The following is a 21,988-nucleotide window of genomic DNA, read 5'->3' as shown; positions in this document are numbered from 1 at the left end:
CATATCATTTTGCAATGTTGGCAATCAAGAAACTGGAGCTTATTTTACAGTACTGCTACACTTACAAGAAGCCACTTTGCAGAAATGTACTTTAAATGGCTAAATGTTAATGTACAGTACATGGTGGAGCAGATATTAGCATTGACATGACCATGTTTTAAGCTTTTTATGGATGCTCCTTACGCTCTTTCTCTGTGCCCGTCTCCTGGCTGGTTCTTTTACTTACTGGTGCTTTTAGCTGCTAAAGAGACGAAGTCCATTTGCACAGAGGAGGTCTAACAAGTCAAGTTATTATAGCAGCCAAGTGTGGGATTAATTAACCCAGTGGTGATTAAGAATCTAGAATCTATCTCATGCAAGAGAGCAATGCTGCTGCCAAGGTTTTGCGGGGTCGAAACTTGAACTACTTCACTTCACAGCTCCAAAGCTGGTTAGTTAGTTATAGCCAGCAAACGAACACCTAGGGAGGAGAAAAAGAAGGATGGGGATGGTAGCGGTGTGTGTGAAGGAGAGACTCCGTCATAGAATCAAAAGAGAAACAGAAGAGAGAGGAAGGAAGAAAGGATTAGTGAGGGAAAGAGAAAGGACAAACCAGACAACCTGCCCAGTTTACCTTGCCCATCTAGTGTGTGAGTGCATCTGGGCCATTGTTCCTCTTTCTGTTTGTATTTGCAATGTTGCATGCTACATTACAATTTTAATTGTTTATCATAAAGCGCCACTCCCCAATTTCTTTGCGGCTACAGAGAGAGATATGTGCGCTTTTATGTGATCTTTGTGTATATGGATTTGCGTGGCTGTAAGAGAAAGGGTGTGTGCGAGTGTCTCAGTCACACAGGCCCGCAGAGCCCTGACCTGGTGGGTTGCATTCCTGACTTTAACTGTCCTAACCTCCCTTTTGTTCTCTCTGTCTTTGACCTGAATGGCTAATGACTAGGCAGGCAGGTAAACTGTAACAAGCCCTCTGTCTACTAAATGAGCTGATGTGAGAAGTACCAGTCTGCCCGCAGGGTTTGCTTTTCACCTGGTCCTCCTTATCCTTCCTTTTGAAAAGAGAGGACATGGGATTGGGGGCTGTGTGTGTATGTGTGATGGTGATGGGGGTAGAGTGTAATTACTCATCTGCTAAAATTCCCCATCTGCCATTTTTTCTCTCCTTTCCTTTTTCCCACCCTCCTCTTTTTTTCTTTCTCACAGGTAAATGAGGGCATACCTGGTAAATTAACTAGACTGGCGGTGATAATTGACTTGATAATTACCCTGCATCATCTTCATTAATCATAAGCGGTTGCTCATTGAGCCAAAAGACGGCTTTTAGTATGTCTAGCTGGAGTCCACGCTAATAGGGTAGTCCCCAGCTCCTATTTTGGTTCTGTTTTTTGTTTATCCCGTCTGTGCAAGTTTCCGAGGAGAAGCAGAAAAGAAACAAGCAAACCTCAAAAGACTTTTGGTCTCTACCACCGCAGTATTTTTTAAACTGTTTTAAAGTAATTGGAAGCCACTGGCATGCGTAAAATGCGGACCGCATCGGGACTTTGCCCCTCGCTGCAGACGCACAGGCAGCTGTTCCGGGTGTAACAGGAAGTAGCCATCTTTAATTAGATTCAACACAATCATTACATGCTGCACTGGAAGTGCATTGTAAAGTGATCTGATATGTTGGCAGATGACAGTATTCGGAGAGACTGTATTAAGAGAAACAATGGTAGAGGGAGAGGGAGAGGGAGAGGGCATGTGTTTGTGAGAGAGACTCAGTGGCTATTGAAACAGAATGGCAAAGCTGGGTGCTAAGCCCTTTTCTTGTGGTGCTCAGCCATTCAAAAAGCCACAGCTTTTATTCAATGCCCGGTTCCAGCTCTTTCTAGGCTACACCCCCAGTGAACAAACAGGATTTGTGGTGTGTGTGTGTGTGTGTGTGTGTGTGTGTGTGTGTGTGTGTGTGTGTGTGTGTGTGTGCGTGTCTTAATAACATGTCTCATTTTCTATTTGTATGTGTGTTGCTGTTATTACTGTTTAAATAATGTATTATACATAATGTGTATGCATTAGCATCATGTAAGTGTACAGTATGGGTTTGTGTTCCCATATGATTGAGCTCTGTTGAGTCAGCCATTGCTGACACACGGAATTGCTTAAAACCTGCTATTAGAGCTGTGAGTTAACTGCTCACACTCTCTCCTACTGCACAGACAGCACAATTGCCCACCTTGTATTGAACAGAAATGTGTGCATGTGTGTGGTTTTGTGCATGTTTATGCTTATAGTGCCTCTGAGACACTCAGATAATCAGCAGCTTCCACTCAAACAGGCAAATACTCATTCATTCACACAAGTGAGTGTGGGAGTGCACACACATAAACAAACACCATTCTCGGCAGCAATTTCAATGTTTTCATTGAAATTCACACATTATTCCCCAAGGACAAGTTGCTGCTATCACATTTTCGTATGTCTGGTCCAGGAATCTGTGCTGTTATCTTCTACACAGTCTGTTGCCAGAGCTATCGAGCTGTTATGAATGGACGCCCTGGTTGGCACAGGGGCAGTGGAGGAGAGGAGAGGAGAGGAGAGGAGAGGAGAGCAGAGCAGTGAACTAGACGATGGCTCCCTGGGCTGCAGAAAGGCAATGAGCAAAAACAGTTCCCATCAGGCTGCATGTTAAACACAGACACTTCAGGCAGACACATACACAGGACATTGTAGACATCTACACACACACACTAACACACACACACACACACACACACACACACACACACACACACACACACACACACACACACACACACACACACACACACACGCAGACACAGTCTCTCAAGGCCGCTGCATGTCAGCATGCCAAAAACACAGTGGCAATAAAAGAAGCACAGGGGCTGTGGGGAATACAAGAGTGCGTGTACCAGCTCTCCATCCTCTCCTCTCCCTCCTTTTCTCTCCTCTGTGTTCTCTCCTCCCTCCTCACCCCCCTTTTGTTACCTTACTGGCCCCCCTTGCCTTTCATTCCCATCTCTTTCTCTGCTTTGCTCCCTTCCTCTTTCTTTGAATATCTCTTCTTTTCTTTTGCACTGCCATCTCTTGCACCCCCTTCCCTCCCCCTGAGTTTTTCATGATTCCTAGTCCTCCTCTTTCTCTTTCAGTTTTTGCTGAAATCTACAGAGACTTACAAGCAACGCTGGTATAAATGAGTGTGCACTGAATGACTTTTTTTTTATCACAAGCAAGCAACCACACCCAAAGCTGGGAATCTCTCTTCCTCTCCCTCTCTCTTTCTCTCTGTCTCCATTCGCCTTTCCCTTTCTTATCGCTACAAATAAGCCCATATTCAATAGTTATTTCCTTTGTGCTGTGGCTGTATTAGCCTGGGAAGTAATGCATGTAAAATGCAGGAGAATGTAGCCACATATATTATTGTTCTCACATGGTTCATTCCTTCATTCACTGCTTTTTATATCTAGCATGGATGTTCCAACATTTAAATTCCACTGCTCCAGAGTGACTTGCAATCACTGAGCAAATAGAGGTTCATTCTCTCTCTCAAGGACATATGAACAGCCTTAATGAACACGCACGTCGTTCGTGATCAAAGTGAAGTTTTAGTTCCAGCGTGGTCTCTGTAACCACAAGGCCACTCTCCCAAGAAGTCTTTGCTCTCACCAATGGACACAGAATCTGTAGAAATGTGACTAGTGGGGTCAATGAAGGTAAACTATAAGGCAAGGCAAGGGAGCTTTATTTGTATAGCACATTTCAGCAACAAGGCAATTCAAAGTGCTTTACATTAAACATTAAAGAGCAGTTAAAAACGATTAAAAAAATTAAAAACAGATAAAAGAATAAAAAAAAATAAAAATAAAGTAAAATTAAATAAAATGTAATACAAAATAAGGGCAGATTGTTGACATGCTAAATGTGATTTTGATGGGGTTAGCGAGTCCTGACACTCACCTGTCACAATGTTAGCCTGCACCACTAATACCTCAAATCCCTTAGAGAGGCAGAGGCGCCAGGTGAATTTCTGCTCACAGACAGACACACAGGCTCATACTAACATTATGCTGTGATGCTGCCTTCCTTGAATAAAGACAGAAAGAAAGAAAAAAGATTCATAGATAGATATTTAATGCTGGGTTTTCTATGCACAAATGTGTGTGTTAAAGCATGCATGTCTGCCTCTCCAGCTCAACTCATTCAACTTAATTAGATTGTTTATGAGGATTCCAACATTAAAATGAGTGTTCAGTAAGAATGAAGCTTATTTCAAGACTAATTAAATCATAATCTATCTTTCCCTCTTCTCGTTTGACCTTTGAGGCACTTCATATTTATTAGTATCTGCTAACCCTGATTCTTATCAGGGTTGCGAGCTACGCCACACTGTTTGTTCATTAGCCATATCCACTGAGGAGTCATCAGAGCAGTCCGCAGGTTTGGCCAGACAAAGCAGCAAATCAAAGAATATCGGCACTGCTTTATCTGATTGAGTAAATTACTCCGCCGCCCCGCTTTTATGTCTCTCTCTTTGTAGATGAACATTTAATGAAGCAATTGTTGAACATCAGTAACAAGTAAGTAAATGCCAAAGTACATGGAATATGAGATGGATAGATAAAGAGACATGTATCTGTTTTAGAAGATGTAAAAGAATATTTTTCATCATGCCGGCTGCGTTGTTGCTGAACAAGTGATTGTCTTTTTTCGATAGATGGAATACCAAATCAGTTTGCTCGATTCCAGATAATGTCTTTTATCTATAACTGTAAAAGACAGAGAGTGCAGGTTTTATTGCAGTATATTTTATAAATAAGTGTGGTTGAAAGTGAAGTAATGGCAGAGCTGATGTTTAGAGAGGCGTGTTGCCTGCTTGTTATCTTGGTATGTGTCAAAGAAGTCTTTTTATAGAAGTTTGAAATGTGACTACATGTGTTCGTGTGTATGTGTGATGTATTTCTTTGCCTTTCATCTATGTGGCAGACTAGTAAATCAATCAGAGCTTGCTGAGGTTGCAGTTAGACTATATTGTGTTTTAAATATGAATTGTATTCCAGGTATTGCTACCCCCCAGGGAGTGGGAAGTGAGACGAAAAGAAATCAACAGCTGTAGTGCCACACACACACACACTTTATCAAACACAAACACACACACACACACACACACACACACACACACACACACACACACACAAATAGACAGCCAAATTACTTTGTCTCGCTTCCTTTCTCACTCTGACTAATACAAACATGCACACACGCGCAACTAATCACAAAACTTGACTAGGAGATCCGTATTTCCATATGCAGATCCTTCCTCCAAAAGCAGACCCGCTCCTTGCTTGCTTGTTTGCATTTTTCAGACGCAGTTCGCTGAGTCATTTGCCAGGAAATCAGATCATGGCATCTAGCCGTCTCACGCAGAGTCACCCTGTGCTTGGATTTAGCAGTCTAATTCATGACTAGAGTATTATGCTTAAACAGTGTTTACTGTCAGCATTTGATGTTGAATGTTAATTGAGGAAAAAATATCTGAACCCAGACTGAATTATGAAATGTTGTAAAACATAGAGAGCGAGAGAAAGAGAGAGAGAGAGAGAGAGAGAGAGAGAGAGAGAGAGAGAGAGAGAGAGAGAGAGAGAGAGAGAGACGTGTGGATTTCTAGGAAGGGTTGTAAATGAAAACTCGCTTCACTTATGGTAAAGGTTGAGGCAACAGTTTCCATGTTAGGTGATGTAAACATCCCGTGTCCCTACAGAAATCTGGTTCTGTGCCCGTTTCCTGTTGGTGGTTAAACACTGGCAGACCTGATTCCCTTAACATAATCATTTGCAAATGAGGAACAGACCTTTTCAAAATGAAACGTAAGTGGTAAATGTGACATCAAACCTTGTAAAATCATTGCTACAATGAAGCAATACTTAGTAGATTATTACTCAAGTCTGATTTCTTTTTGAATCTTCTTCAACTCGTGAAAAAATACAAAAAGGGTAGAGGTATTTTTGCAGTGACAATGTCCTTGTTTACTGTAATTGTAGAATTGATATTTCCATTTCAGATGATTTCCCATGCTTGTTTTCCAGTAAGAGGTGAGGTAAAGCACCGGCAGCCCTAATGACCTTCATATGACAAGGCCAAACATCTCAGTGTCGTAAACCAGCTGGGTCTGGGATGGCCCCTTCAGAGGAATATTTTGTGAGGAATGAAACCCAGTAAACTTGACTTCAAGCAGGGAGGCATGGCTGTAAAAAAACAAAACAAAGGTGGTAATTTCTATTCAGACAAATGCCCAGAACTGTTATTAAGTCAACATCGTCGGCATCAGCAGTTTGGTGGAAGCCGCACACACACACACACACACACAAACACACACACACACACACACACACACACACACACACACACACACACACACACACACACACACACACACACACACACACACACACACACACACACACGTAAAGATAGCTGTGTACATGTTGAGTAAAGCAGCAGGGAGAGACACAAAGATAAATGTGGAATGTTATAGATGGTGAACAAAAGCTTTCACAATCCAAGCAAAAAAAAAAAAGTGCAGGTCTCACAGTATGGTAAATGGAGCGGTAACTTAAAGGTTGCAGGTTCAAAGCGAGCTCAAGTAGCTGAAAACACTTCGTCAGTCAGCTGTAAGTTAAACTGCATGTCTCGGGCAATCTGCTGTGCTGTTATAACATCGGTACTTTGGTTTAAACGCAAACAACGACAAAAAAAGTTGCTGATCGGATCAAGGTACACGAACAGGAGCAAAGATGGCACTCCTGATAAAACGCAGACACTCACACTATCGAGGATTCCCATTGAACCTTTCCAGAATTGGATTTTTGAAGGTAATCTAAAGTGCTTGTGTCAGAGAGCAAGTAGCCAATAACACAAGTCCTAATGGCTCACCCCAACCATGAATGTGTGTGTTTGTGTGTGTATGTGTTATGTTGTCACTACTGTTAATGAAGGGGCTTTGACTTATTCAATAGCAAACCGAACACAGAGCCATTCAATGAACTCATGGGACAATGCAAACCGCTGTGAATGCTGGGTCTCGGGCAGGGTGAGGGGTTGGGTGGTTAACTAGGAAGTTGGGGAACAGAAGGGACAGAATGTGCACATTCACACACGTACATATGCACACAAAAAAAGGAGTTTGGGGGAAGCTGTAGTGTGTGAAACTTCATCTTTTAGCATTTTCATTTAAGTCAGCAAGAAAATGTATTTAGCTATATTGACTTACACTGAGTGAAACAGTGAAATAAGCTTGCATTTCTAAGTGGCCAACATGACTTTAAAGCGACTAATCCTAAAAGCCAAGTGACACTGCAGTTAACAAAGCACAAACTCCATTTTCAACCACTGCATACGTCGATAACCCAAACAGGCACACGTACGATCACTCAAACTCAACTTAGCAAACCGCCGGCTTCGAAAGATCCAACATGCACACATATATGCACACAGTCATGCTGACGCACATGTATTCACACACACACACACACACACACACATACACACGGAGGCACACCTGGTTTTGTAGACAGCTGCCCCTAGGGCTACCTGGTCGTCAGATCCCCTGTGCTTTGTAATTAGAAGAGTTAGTGAGAGAAGGGGATAGGAAGGGGTAGAGAGAGAGAGAAAGAGAGAGAGAGAGAGATGAGAGAAAGACTGCGTATGAGCGAGAGAAAGAAAAAAAGGAGGGGGTAAAGACAAAGAGGCCCAGTCCATCGGCAGTACAGGAACTAGACTAGACTTCATGAGCCCTTCAATACACTCTTTAGTCGCAGCAGAAACATACACCCACACTTCCACACACACTCACACACATTTAGTAATTTGAAAAACCACCTGCGCTAGCTCACAATGTCCTCCTTGCTGCGATCAAAACTCTTTTTTCCATTTCAATAGCTTTGCTCCATCAAAGCCTCTGACAGAAAGGAACATCGTTGTGTTTGTTGTTGTTTATTTATCATAAGTCCCAGAGTCATTGGGTAAGGGCTGCTTGTCAGAAATTGCCTTTGCATCCACGATGGGCCAAGCAGACAGACTAAAAAAATAGAAAATTGCATGCTGTTACAACCCAAATAGTATTCAGCCCCAAGGTATCTTTTGACGAGGAGAAAAATAATTGAGGGCAGGGGCCTAGCGACAAATGCAGAGGGCAAAGACTTGCGTTCGTTAGACTTCCCCATGGGGAGAGATGATACAAGAATTAGTGAGAGGGGAAAGAATAAGAGACAAGGAGAAAGGTGGAAAGAGAGCTTATTTCCAATGCATCGACTGCGTAACCCTGTTTGCGCCACACACATCACAAACCTCTTGTGTGACAGGCATTGTGGGATGACTGACAGCGAGTGGTAGCGGGGTGAAGTATGTGTGAGTGTATGTGTGTGTGCTGATGGGCAGGGGGGAGTGTTTTGTCATGGGGGCGAGTCCGTTCAGAAATTCCACAGAGGAATCACCTCCTTGGCCTGTCCATGTCGCAGGAACCAATTACTGTGACTGTGTGTGTGTGTGTGTGTGTGTGTGTGTGTGTGTGGGTGCTGAAGGGGAGGTCTCACCATAAAATGGAGGGGACTTCTCCTAATCATCGCACTCTGGCCCCGCACAAAGGAAAAAAAGGCTGCTTGAATGATTTGAATGTGAATAGCATCTCTCCTCCTGCTCTCTGTGTCTCTCTTCAACTTTCTCTGTCTCTGCTGCACATTGGATGACAAAAGCGGAGCCAACAAAGATAGCACAGAAAGCAATCAGGCTAATAGCGCTAATAAGTTGAGCATGGGGTCCTCGCTCTCAATGTTGACACATTTCACTGTTTCTGTGGCTAAACAGAGGCTGAAGTGTTTGGCAACCAGACAACATAGTATTTTAATGGAGTGGCTACCCCATGCCAGGTTGCCATGTGCTTGGTCTGTTTGACTATAGGGGAGTACAACAAAAGCAACTCGGAAGAGAGGTGGGGAGCAGATAATTAACTAGTGGAGAAGCCTATTGGGAAGGATTTCAGGAAAGGAGTCATTAGCAGGGTTTGAATTTGTTTTTTTGGCTGAAAACAAAATCCGGCTGTCATCATGTTTCATTAATACAGCAGTTAATGCTAGCATGAGAAGAAGCCATTTTGTTTTGTGCTTATATCAAGAAACCAAGCTAATAGGTAGCTAACAAGTCAGCTTTTCTTTAACGTTAAAGACGCTCTGCGACTCTGTAACACTCATATCTCCATGGTTGTCGAGACATCTTTTAGCTCCCTCAGTGTTTGCTTCAGGTACCTTTTAGTTGTCATCTGATGGGGTCACGCTAACAAAGACAAACATGCTAAAAAGCTCAAAGTAGACAGGGCAAGATCCAAGCTAAATCCCTCACCTGTCTGCTCCTTGCAACCCGGGGACTTATAGCCCTGTGAAACGACATCACATTCCTCTCTCTCAATAATGGCCTTTCTTCCTCTTTCGGCCTTTTTTTCTTCTTTTAACAAGTCTGCTTGTTTGAACAAAGAAATATTTTAAGAGGCTTGTAACTGTGGGTGCTGTGTGTGTGTGTGTGTGCATGTGAGTGTATGTGTGTGTTGCATGCGGCCATAGGGACGAATGCTTCAATGCCCTCCCCTGTTATTAGGCCTGCCCTGTCATTACTGGATTAGAGTTTAGGGGTTGGCTTTGCGTGTGTGTGTGTGTGTGTGTGTGTGTGTGTGTGTGTGTGTTTGTGTGTGTGCGTGTGCACATGTATTTGCTTGCACACATGTATTTGCTTGCATATGATCTCTCCAAGCCTGTTTGTATTTCTGCAATTTTTCTCACACAATCAGAGTTCGCAGAAAAAACTAAACGTTAAATCCCACCCCCCCCCATGTTTGTTATGCTAATCCCAGGTGCATTTGACCTTGATCATAAATAACACTTTACTAAGGCAATCCTCAGGTTACTCAAACAGTGACTCTCTAATTGAATAGTCTTCATGAGCGGTAGGAGGTCGAAAAACATTCCCCTGTACGCTGCACTTCACATCCATCACTTCACAGCGTGAAAACACAAGCACAGATATAGAGATTGGCAAGAAAAGGGGGAGGGAAGAGGAAAAAGAGGAAAAAGACAAATGAAAAGAGGTCAAACCTATAACTTCCGAGTGGAGGGAAAAAGGGAAAGTAGTTAGAGAAAGTGAGACTATGGGGAATTAAATCCATCGTTTCACAGGGATGATGACAAAGATTGAAAATAAATGAGAAAAAAAGTGAGAGTGCGTGCAAGAAGATGGATTAACCAGCCTTGTTCATCTGTGTATCCTGATCAACTGCTACCTCCCACATTTATATGCTTCACTCTCACTGTGTGTGTATGTGTGTGTGTGTGTGTGTGTGTGTGTGTGTGTGTGTGTGTGTGTGTGTTTTACGGCAGCAAATTTGCATGTTCATTTGCCTGATTTACTCTTTGTTCTTTTTCCTCCTCCCACCTAAAATTTTTCCTTCTCTCATTCTACACTTCCAGGATTTTAAACGGTGATGTAAAACATATAGAGAAAAGGCAAACGAGAGCACTGTCGTTCTGTACAGGGGAGGATCTTATAGTCACACAATTGCTGTTTCTCCCTCAACTCGTCCTTCTGGTTTTCTTTCTGTATTTTTTTCTTTTTTGTCTCTCTCTCTCGACCGGGCCCATTAGGCAAGCCGCCAGATGGCCTTAGAAGCTTTCAGGGGTTGTTTGCTTTAAAAAAAAATACCTTTCTCTCCTTAATCTGTCTTACTCTGCCTCCCTCTCATCCTTTATCATCCATATAGCACAGGTTTGTTGGTTTGGCACACAGAGACGGTTGTTCCTTTGTGCGTGGGCATATGGCACTTTTTTCTGTTTGTTTTGTTCTGTTTATTGTGTATTGTGTGTGTGTATGTGTGTGTGTGTGTCTTTTCTGTGACTGTGCAGGTGTCTGAATTTGCTGCACAGTTATGAATATTGCAATGTGCTTCTATTGCCTGATTTGCAATTCACACACACAAACGTGGTGTGCGGAGACAAATGAGCAGCCATTTGTGGGTGAAACAGCCACCCACATGCACGCACACACTGACATGAGAAGGAGTGGCCGGGTTAGGTTGGGGTCATTCAGTGCTTTTGCTCTGGCCCATTGACTCCGGATTGGTGCTCCACTTTGGGTACAATACAGAGCTTTGCACCGAATACACACACACAATTACATTCTGACATATACACACATTCATTCACACAAGCACAGATCTGGTACGTTTAAACAATGCAGATGCATCGGGAAGGGTTACTGATGCACATGCACTCCCGAATGATCCACTAAACTATTCAGACTGCACATCTGTGTGTGCGTTTTGCATATCTCCCTTTTTGCTCTCCAGCTCTTTCTCTCTCATCTCTGTCTCTTCATTTTCTCCCCTCTTTGAATCTCCCCGTCGGTCATTTTGTTTCACTGTGCTGTCATTTTCAGCAAGGTCAGCTCTAATGACAAGCCTACACAGCATACACACGGACCAGTCATAATAATAAACACAAGGCGGCAGAGGTGTATAATTTCCACCACAGCAGCTTACCTAACTGCGTAGCTGTCTGTAACAGGTCCCAAATCACACAGTCATAGTATGAGTCAGGGGAAGTCCCGCAGCTAATATGCACTGACACAGTTTCTGAGATGAAAACACTACTAGGCCCTTATTTGCTCAAGAGACAAATGTGGCTCGTTGCATCTGGTTACAAAGAGAGCTCTCAGCAAAAGCAGACACATTTCATGATTTGTTTAAAAGCATTTTCACTATCATCACAAAGAGAAAATCCGAGACTGACAGGCGAGAAAGGGAGAGGATTGTTTGCGACAAAGGTTGTGTGCTGGATTTGACCCTGCACTGCTGCGAGTACATGATATTTACCAGAGCCCCTCCCAGAGAGACAGTTCTCGCTGCGTGAGCTGGCTCACAGTGAAGACTCCAGACCATTTCACCTGAGGGCAACAAGCCAAAGCTACATTTGAAATCTGATTGTATGTGAAACCACTGTTTTTATGCACAGGAAGATATTTCCCCATGGCAGGAACTCTTTTGGAAGTCGTGTTTTCTCACCGGTGTAACTTGCACATACACGTCAACGACACTGTCGCTCAAAGCATGAGGGGGTGGAATTCAATGGGAATTCCTAACTGTAGGAGTAGGCTGTCTCTACAGTGCTAGACATAATTCACAAGGGGTCTCTGAGTTTTAGGGTATTTGCACTTGTCACTGCTGGTGCTTCTAAATGCAGCAGTGGTGGCAGCAGGTATTTGGAGAAGAAATGGTGAAATCCCGGGGTTTACTCTTCTATTTTGCTCCCAAGTCCTATTTCCTGTCAGCTTGCCAGGAGAAAAAAAAAATCTAAGAAGAAAGTGGGAGAAAGAGGCAAAGAAAACCTCAGAGATGGTGATAGACTAGCAAAGTGGGCTGAGAGACTTCTTCAGGTTCATGTCTTACAACTGAGGCAGGACAAATGGAACATCTCACACTTCCCTTCCATGACCAGGCACGGTTTAATCTCACTTTCTGGCAGTGGCGTTTCATCATCTTTTACTATCTTGTAGAACAGCACAGCGGTTGAGATAATAATGGTGGCTGTATGCTGCGCCTTGAGCGCCAGGTAGTAAAAGACTCAACATTTATAGTGTTCCTTCCCAGCTCTCACAAAGCCGGTGTCTTTGCCAGTAGAAACAAGAGAGCGGAAAGTGGAGAGGAGAAAAGGGATTTGCAGGAGAGATCCCTGTCCACCATTTTGTGCATTTGTGTGTATTGTGTACATGTGTGTGCGCTTTGCTGTACGACAGGCATAAAACTAAAGTGTATGTGTTCAAGTATCGACAGAAAGTAAATCCAAGTGAAGTGTATTGACCTCTGTTATGCTCAAGAGCTCCTCTTTTGTGACACCTAACTTTATTACCCCCCCTCTTCATTCAAGCCTTCTGTTGGGTTATAGATCTTGTGGAGTTTTACAACCTGTAGCTGTGTGTGTGTGTGTGTGTGTGTGTGTGTGTGTGTGTGTGTGTGTGTGTGTGTGTGTGTGTGTGTGTGTGTGTGTGTGTGTGTCTGTTGCTGTGCCCTGTGGGAAGCGGAACCGTTTCTCAGCGAGACTTCGATGTTGTTTCCTTTCCCCTGTATAAAAGCAACGTCTAATTGAGACTAATTAGCCAGACAAGGAGCGGCAATAAAATGTCATACAATACCTCACAGAGATCCCCCACCTAGATCTCTGCCTCACTATTCCACTGTCTCTTGGTCTTCCTGTCACACAAGGGCATACAGTGCTTCTTTGTCTTATTGAATATAATATCGCTCTAAGCCTGCGCTTTCTGTCATTCAGTTATTCACCCAGTGATCTGAGAACAACTTTGGTCAAAGCCTCTTATCTCTTCGGCTATTTATTTGACTAGTTTTATGACATTGTTGTAAAACTATTGAAAGTTATATTGATCTCCTCTGTCACCCTGTTCCTCTTTGTCTGATCTGGTTGTTTTCTTTCTGCTTCTGTTCACAGAGACGCTGATGGACACAAAGTGGGCCACGACCGAATTAGCCTGGACTGCACACCCTGAGACCGGGGTGAGTTTACTGTGCACTGTGTGTGTGTGTGTGTGTGTTTTTTGTTTGCCTTTGTGTGTCCATGCAGAGTAAGACTGATTTATTAATGGGGACACATGGTGTAAGAGAAGAGGGAATTGTGTACGCAACATAACCACATTCACTTTTATGTTCATGTGTGGACAGTAACTTTGACTCTTTCCTGTATTCAAGGGGTACATCCAGTTTTGTGTGTGTGTCTGCATTGTGTCTGCATGCCTTTTGGAAGTTTATCAGTCTTGCACACCTTCATAAACAAATCACTCAACAGGATATGTTTTGGGATGCGCTTTTTAGCGGGTAGAAAAAGATACACCGCAATCCAATTTCACTGACCCGCCCAGTCACAGATGTTCCCTTCCCCTTGCCCCAGTGCACTTAAAACATGTGAAAATGTCAGTTTCCTCATGAACTAACTATTTATACACTGAAATATGTCTTGCCGTTGACCCATTGCATGCCCCGGCATCCAAATCTACCACACACAAAGTGCCACTGACAGCCCCATCTTGCTTTCCCATGTGGTCTCCAAAATGGCCTAAAGAGGAGCAAAAAGAGATTTGACCCCTCCTCAGCTATACTTCAAAGACCCCCAGCTCTCCTCCCCTTGTCTTTGTGTGGGCCTCTGACTTAACCCTTGTGTTTTGAAAGGTGGGCCCCCATTTTTTTACGTTTTGTTTTTACCCCAACACACTTGCATGGAGATTCCAACCCAGCTGGTTGAAGTCGCCCACCCCCCTTATTCTCCCCTTCCTTTACTTCCGAGTAGCTAAGCACTAATGAAGCCAGACACACTAGCCACCTCAGCTGCAACAATCAGTTCACAGCCTTTCGTGCCCTCCTTCCCTTAAGCTCTTCCCTCTTCCGATCCGTCCATCTTCCTTTGCCTCCCTTTGCCCCCCTCCTCGTTAAGCTACAATGCAGCAGGGATGCTCCCACCGGTCCCATGCAGATTGGCATAGGAACTAAAAAACGCCTCCCCGTTTCTTTTCCAAGCAAACCCGCAACAGATGCTCCTTTACAAAAGATATACATACAGTGGAGAGCGTTTTGCACTCCAGATTTCCCACATTACCAACTGAAAGACTGGAGATGAGTTTTTCCCCTGCCTTTTTTGTTTTGTAGCAACAAAAAACCAGCCGGTGGTTGTCCCTGAGTTATCTTTCCACCCTGTTTTCCTTCATTTTATTTTCCTCTTACACAAAGAAATCGATTCTTCCTGTTGTCTTGTTTCTGTCTTTATGCACAATGTATTGTGTGTGTGTGTGTTTATTTGTATTCTTTTGAAGTCTTGAAACAGGAGCGTCGCAGCCTATTTTTGTTAGAGGTAACGACGATTGTTTAAGAGAAGCCGATACAGTGGCTGAAGGGACAAACAAAACAACACACTGAGAGAGCTGGAAGGGAGGGGGAGAGCAGTGAGTCTAAAATTAAGTAAAGTACACAGAAATGTCCACGCAGAGAGAGGGAGACAGCATATGAGAGAACAAAAATCTATTTGTAAGAAAAAAATCTTAGAAAAAGACCCAATCACACTCACCTCAGACTACACACACTCTCCTAGGCACGCTGTCCAGCCAAGTCTGAGTCACAGCATATCTGTGTATTTTCACTGTGTTGCAAAACACATACAGATAAAGCATCAGACATAAAGCTTCACAGAGAAAACCTGAACTGTGTCTATTTGTGACTGTGGATCCAAAGACGACCAGCATATAAGTGCTATTAATGCTACCACTCTTGGTGTAAAAAGTGTGAAAGCCATTTGTGAATGTGTAAGAGCACATTCAATTATTATATATAAGGCACTGCCTTCACATACCATGTTATATGTGGACGTGTGTGTACATGTGTTCTTTTACCTCTGTGTCTGCACCTTGGTATGTGGATTTCTCTGTCTCACTGTTTGCATCTGTCTGTAGATAGCCTGTAGCATATGTGCATAATGTCTCATGTCTCTGTCTAGGTGTGTATGTGTATGTGTGTGTGCATGTGGACACCTATCTTGAGCTGCATTTGTGTTGTTGCTTGTATTTCCAATTTCCACTATGTTTCCCTGTATTGTGTGTGTGTACCGTATCATTTATCTTTCAAAACAGATGGGTCATGAAAGGGTAATTCCACTTTATAGCAAGACTTCCCCAGATCTGGAATGACACCCACAGGGTTTTCCATAACCATACACTAATAACAATATACAAAGTTAGCTAGCTTGTGGAGATAATAACTATTCTTGGTGTATCACTGTCTGCTTCACATAGCCTTAGAGAGATTATTCATACTAACAACAAATAAAAGCCTGTTGGGGCTACAGCATTTCAGCTAATGCCTAAAGCTACAGTACTAATGCTAGTTTATCTAAGTTACCATCAAGGTTGCTAACAGTTAATGTTCACCTTGAATTAATCTAAGGTTCATGAATGAAAAAAGTTGCCCATGAAAACGTCTTAACCCTTGTGTTGTCTTCCATTGGACCATGCATCATCCTGCCAGGTCAAAACCCAGACTTTTTCAGGCGTCTTTGTGTCTTTTTTCGACCTTTTTTGTGCTTTTTTTAAAAATATTTTTGGTGCTTTTTTTATTTTATTTTTTACATATAATGCTTATTTTCACTACCATGTATGAACACCATCACCAACTTATATAGTTTTACACTTATTTTTGGAATTCATGGTCAATAAACCTCCTTTTTAGGAAATTGTACCTAATTCTTTAGTTAAAAAAGCAGGAATTATGAATTATTTAGACTAATATTAAAGGAAGGATAATCAAAGAAGGGTATATGTCAACGTTCAGTCGGGTTCTGTTTCGAAACATTTGTCTGTTTCTTTTTTTTTATGTTAAAAAATTGAACAAAACACCCAAAATTCAATGAAAGTACAGATCCGATCTTTTGTTGTATTTGCGAAGCACGTTGTATGGAATCATCCCTGTTATTTTTGATAAAAACTAGGTACACATATTTCTGATATAGAAATTTAGAAAACGGGTCAAATAACACAAGGGTTAAGCCCCTGCAGCACAATCTGTGTCTCCTGTTTCTATTCATATCTGTAGTTTGTTCCAAAGAGTCATAGTTTTGCCAAAATATTGCGGAATTTATTTTTCCAGTGGGCCTTTGGACCTTCAAGGAGGGTGATAGTGCGTCACAGAAGCATTGTTCATTGTCATCTGAAAGTATAATTTAAAGCTTTGATTGGAAAGGACAACGAGAAAATGGAGTCGATCGCAAATCTTGCATAACGATTAATCTTGATGGAAATCGATGCCAAGAAGCTTGACCCTTTTTTACATGACCTACTTAATTCATTCAGGCTTGGTAAGCAGGCGTGTTTGGCCACTGGTCATGTCTCGGGGGGAATGACCTCTCTCTTAATACACGCATACACAAACAGACACACACCTACATACTCTCAAACAAACACACAGAGCTATACACACCCAGGCAGACAGACTCACACAAGCACAATTAAACAAGCACACACACCCACAAACACTTGGCTGTATCGCTCTTTTGCAGTGGGTGATTTATTACACTGAACTAAATACCCATTGACACTTCATGCTTTTAGCCATCCCATTGACCTGGTCGGTGATTATCGATTCCCTCTGGTCGCTTCCTCTTTCGCTCTCGCCGGGCCATCATTTTAATGCCACGGCCGAGCTATGCCCATTCTCCCTCTCTCCCTCATGGCCTCCAGGGTCTTGGATGAATAGCCGTGTCTCCACCACATCCATATTACAGCCTCAATTAAGGTACCCAAGAGCTCAGGTAGAAACAACTGGCTCTGGAGACAAACTGGTGCCTTAATGCCAGAGTTTCGAGACAGCCAAATGTTCCAAGGCTAGCTTCGGTCCCAAGAGTGCAACCATATTTAATTTGTTATCGTGTCTTGGCATAAAAACTTAAGTATTCTAGTGTTTTAAGGTGGCAGGGCGGCTGAGTGATGTGAAAGATCATCCTGTAATCAGAAGGTCACAGGTTCAATCTCATGGATTCAGGTAGCAAGTCCAATGACAGCCATATAAAGTAGTACAGACTTTTAGCTGAAGCTGCACTCTAGCTTTTATTCCTTTGTCTAGTTTAATTGTGTTTAATTTAATCTTCCTCCTCATTGCCTTTTAAATGCTTTAATGCATTGCCATGCCTTATGCAAAACACTTGTTTGAAAGGTGATATGCAAATAAACTTGCCAGGCCTTGGCTTAGCTAAAGAAAAAATTGCACTCTGTTTGTCTGATAGGAAAGGGGAGCAGATCCCTCAGCACACACGCACATGCATGCACACACACTCACAAAGATATATTATACACTATCGCTATTTGAAGTGAAATGATTTAATCGTGGTGTCCTCATTCGAGATTGAAAAATGCATTAGATTACAGTGCCTAACAGCTTTTACAGTCGAGTTTGCTTGTGCTCATTTAATGAAGCTGGTATTCAAAGTTTAGAAAATGTAATCCTATTTTATCCTGAGTAATTCACCCCCTGGGTACTGTAGTACCAGTGAAAGATGTAGAGGAGTGTAAGAACCAAAAATCATGAAGGTTAAACCGGCATCTTCATTAGAGGACGTTGCGATCATTGCTCTGTAATTGAAGCGTAATTGGTTGTAAAGCAATGTGGCTGCTATTTCCAAACAGATATGAGGTAAACATGCTGTGGTGGCTCTGGGATAAGGAGGTGACAGGTTGCCGTAATTGAGATGAATTTGCAGTCCTCGTCACTGGCTTTTTACACTACACTAACCAGAGATGAAAAATGTAGCATGACAAAGGCAAGGGACTGTAACTGAAAATACCCAAAAAGTCACAAAAAAAGAGATTAACTTTTGCTTTTTTTTCTCTAAGTTCTAACCTCTGCCCTGTTTTTTTCATTCTTTTTTTTATCATGAAATGTGACTGAATGTAGCTCTTAAAGTTTTAATGCAAAGTGTACAGAGATCGGTGAATGCACTTCCCAGAAATTAGACAGACACAATGTCTAAGTACTTGTGGAACTGTATGTGTATCTGTCAGTGATAAGATTACGCATTTACACCCTCTGACCTGTTTATGTTTCTTTTCTACTCGCTTTTCAGTGGGAAGAGGTGAGTGGCTACGATGATGCCATGAACCCCATCCGGACATACCAAGTCTGCAATGTACGTGAAGTCAACCAGAATAACTGGCTACGCAGTGACTTCATCCCACGAAAGGATGTGCTGCGTGTGTATGTGGAGATGAAATTCACAGTGCGCGATTGCAACAGCATTCCCAACATCCCAGGTTCCTGCAAAGAGACCTTCAACCTCTTCTACTATGAGTCTGACTCAGATTCAGCCACAGCCACCAGCCCTTTCTGGATGGAGAACCCTTATGTGAAGGTTGACACTATTGCCCCAGATGAGAGCTTTTCCATGCTTGAGTCTGGCCGGGTAAACACAAAAGTCAGAAGTTTTGGACCATTGTCCAAAGCCGGGTTTTACTTGGCCTTTCAGGACCTTGGTGCTTGCATGTCGCTCATCTCAGTGAGGGTCTTTTACAAGAAGTGCTCCACCACCATCGCCAACTTTGCCGTTTTCCCGGAGACAGCAACTGGGGCTGAGGCAACCTCTTTAGTCATTGCGCCAGGAACTTGTGTCCCCAACGGCGTGGAGGTGTCCGTGCCATTGAAGCTTTATTGCAACGGAGACGGCGAGTGGATGGTTCCCGTAGGAGCCTGCACCTGCTCGTCTGGCTTTGAACCAGCCATGAAGGAAACCCAATGTCAAGGTGAGTGTTTTCACAACAGATATTATGGTCAGTTCAGAATTTTATTACTCAGTGTTTAGCGAGACATTCTTCAACAGGGTACCCAAGGTTCAAGCTCTATGTTAGCTCCTGAACTAACCCAAAGCAAGTCAATTCATCTTTACAAATCTACAGAACAGTGTGCTATTTTGTAGCTTATTCCACAGTCTTACCCTCCTAGAAGATGGTGATGGGGTTGGGGGGATTTCCCTATGGCGATCAATAATGTATCACATTATTAGTGCTGAGAAAAGTTACATTTGCATTTTAGGCGTATAGTATCTGATGGTTCTATGCAGGGTGAATTACAATGAGTGAGTAGTAAGGGGTCAAAGTCTTGCTGAAGGACGCTTCATCTGGCAAATGGCTGTTGTGGACACACACTGATTGTTGGAGAGATTGAACCGGTATTGTTTTGGCTACAGGTTACAGCCTCTATCACTAGATTGTCCAGCTGCCACGTTATTGTGAGCCATTTATTTGCCTTGTATTCTTTGACACATTAATCCAATGATGACAAGGTAAAATAATACAGCCTAGATGACACTGACAGCACGCGGCTGACCTCAGTTTCGCCTGGCAGCTGGTTGCTAAATAAATGGAAATGCAGGGGAGGCGGGCTGTTTCTGAGAGGCTCTATGATGGGTTCAGGTCTGATGGAAAACATGACAGGTTCACAGAGGTTGAGAGAAAGGTAAATTTAAACAGCAAGGTCTCGACTGGAATGGAGTGCAGGTGACAGCATGGAGGACAGGGAGGGTTAAAGGGAAAATGTGTGTATAGTGAGGAGTATGGGGGCGTAAAATTAGGCTTAGGGTGCGCAGGTCAAACGGAGACAGCAGAATGAGAGGAAGGGGGGATGGCAGGGTTATTGATCAGCAAGGTTGAATGCGAGGTGTCTGTGCATGTATAGTTTGTGTGTGGTTGTGTCGGCTTGGGTTCAGAGGGCGCATTCTTCTCCTTATACCAGAGAGAGATAAAGCTGAGAAGACCTTTAAGTTAAGTACCCATACGGGTGTTCAGCCAGAGAGAGGGTGGCCTGGCAGCTTCTGGCAGACCCTAAATATGTGTGCTCACCTTTCGAAGGAGTGTGTATTTGTGAGAGAGAGAGCATAGTAAATCTAAAGAATGGTGTATGTGGTTAAAAACTAATTTGTTTGCTCCTGGCAGCTCAAGGTTAAAGCCCTGGCTACTGGGTCCTGATAAAATGTACTCTAATCAAGCTTCAGTGGAAACCACAGGGGATAAATCTCCTCTTCTTCTCTTCTCACTTCACCTCTCCTCAGGTCCACTCTCCATATTCATTACTCATCATCCTTTTGCCGTGACTCTTCATTTCTCTGCTTTTCTGTCCTTGTTACAACATGCAGCATCTCCTCTTGCTCCGCCACCGTCGCTCCCCCATTCTCCATTGTAGTCTTTACCTGTCCTCTGAAGGCCGTTGCTCTCATTAATACGCCACCAGAGTTACAGTAAGGGTGTCTGCATTAATATTAATCGATGAGCCTTTTTTTGCCTTTCCACTCATTTGCTGCACATTTTTCACCCCCAATATTCTTTACTTTTTTCTTCATGCTCCACACTTTCCAATTTCAGCATACATTCTAATCAGTTCCTTAAGCTCTATGTTCTGCATGAACATAGAGCTTAGGATAAGACACAGGGGAGTAGGGAAGGGGGAGAAAAAAGCGCCTGCAGGATTAGCATTTTCTATGCCGCCACCTCTTCCACCTCTTCCACCTCTCCCTCCCTTTTTCTCTAGCCCCTTGTCTCTCTTTCTTCCACATTCTTTAGCAGTTCCTCTAAGGGGAAAATTGATGAAAGGAAGATGATGACCCCTTTACAGACTGGAAGTGATTGATCAGCACTTTCAGGCCTTCCCTGAAAAAAGAAGAAGCCTCATTTAATGGGAATGCTCCATCAACATCTTTCGTTAGGCCAACATGTTCAAAAACTAACACTCTCATCCCCTGGGACTTGAGAAATTGCTTGTAGTTTACTCTGTGTGAACTTAAATGAACTTGTACGGGTCATGATACCATTTTGAAGAAGTTGTTCCCCCACATGGTAAAACTTGAGGTCATATCTTATCTGTTTATCAAGCAGTACTTCCTGTTAGCCAGTGGCATGGATGACTCTGATTAATGGTGGAAGAACAAATACACTCAGTGCTAATGTACACGGTGCAGTCAACTGGTGGTTTTGTGCTAATATTGAACTTTCAAAAAAACAAACGGGGAAACAGCAGGAGCAGGAAGTGGTCTGCTGTAGATTTTACCTCCAACCTTGGTTGTTTTTACCAGGGAGCGAAAAACACACAGGAGCTCCAGTGATGATTATCATTCAGAGGGACAAACATAGCAGTGTGTCCTTGACGTTGACGAGCTAACGCACTAGTGGGTCAGCTAATCAACTGGCCCCTGTAAATGTTGCCTGTCTTACCTGCTCTCGTCTTTTTTTTATTAAGCACTGCGGCAAACTCATTCATCTTTTAACGAGATAGTTTATCAAAGATATAGAGTCTGCCAAAGTGTTCTGGATCACAGTGCCGCTGTTAGTGTTTCCCTGCATGTCTGCAGCTTATCACCTGAGTTATAAACTTGCAAAC

General features: G+C 43.0%; 1 protein-coding gene across 9 annotated transcripts in view; it reads left to right on the top strand.

Annotated features, from left to right (window-relative positions):
• Positions 1–21,988, top strand: part of ephb3b (eph receptor B3b) — a 58,325-nt gene that overhangs the window by 16,408 nt on the left and 19,929 nt on the right. For all 9 annotated transcript variants that reach the window (XM_078258792.1, XM_078258786.1, XM_078258791.1 and 6 more), the window contains exons 2-3: positions 13,527–13,591; positions 18,690–19,362. In XM_078258792.1, coding sequence (XP_078114918.1) covers positions 13,527–13,591; positions 18,690–19,362 — 738 coding nt within the window. The remainder of the gene's footprint in view (positions 1–13,526; positions 13,592–18,689; positions 19,363–21,988) is intronic.

Source organism: Sander vitreus, chromosome 9, assembly GCF_031162955.1.
Source record: "Sander vitreus isolate 19-12246 chromosome 9, sanVit1, whole genome shotgun sequence".
Lineage (NCBI taxonomy): Eukaryota > Metazoa > Chordata > Actinopteri > Perciformes > Percidae > Sander > Sander vitreus.
This window is presented reverse-complemented; position numbering and strand designations above follow the sequence as displayed.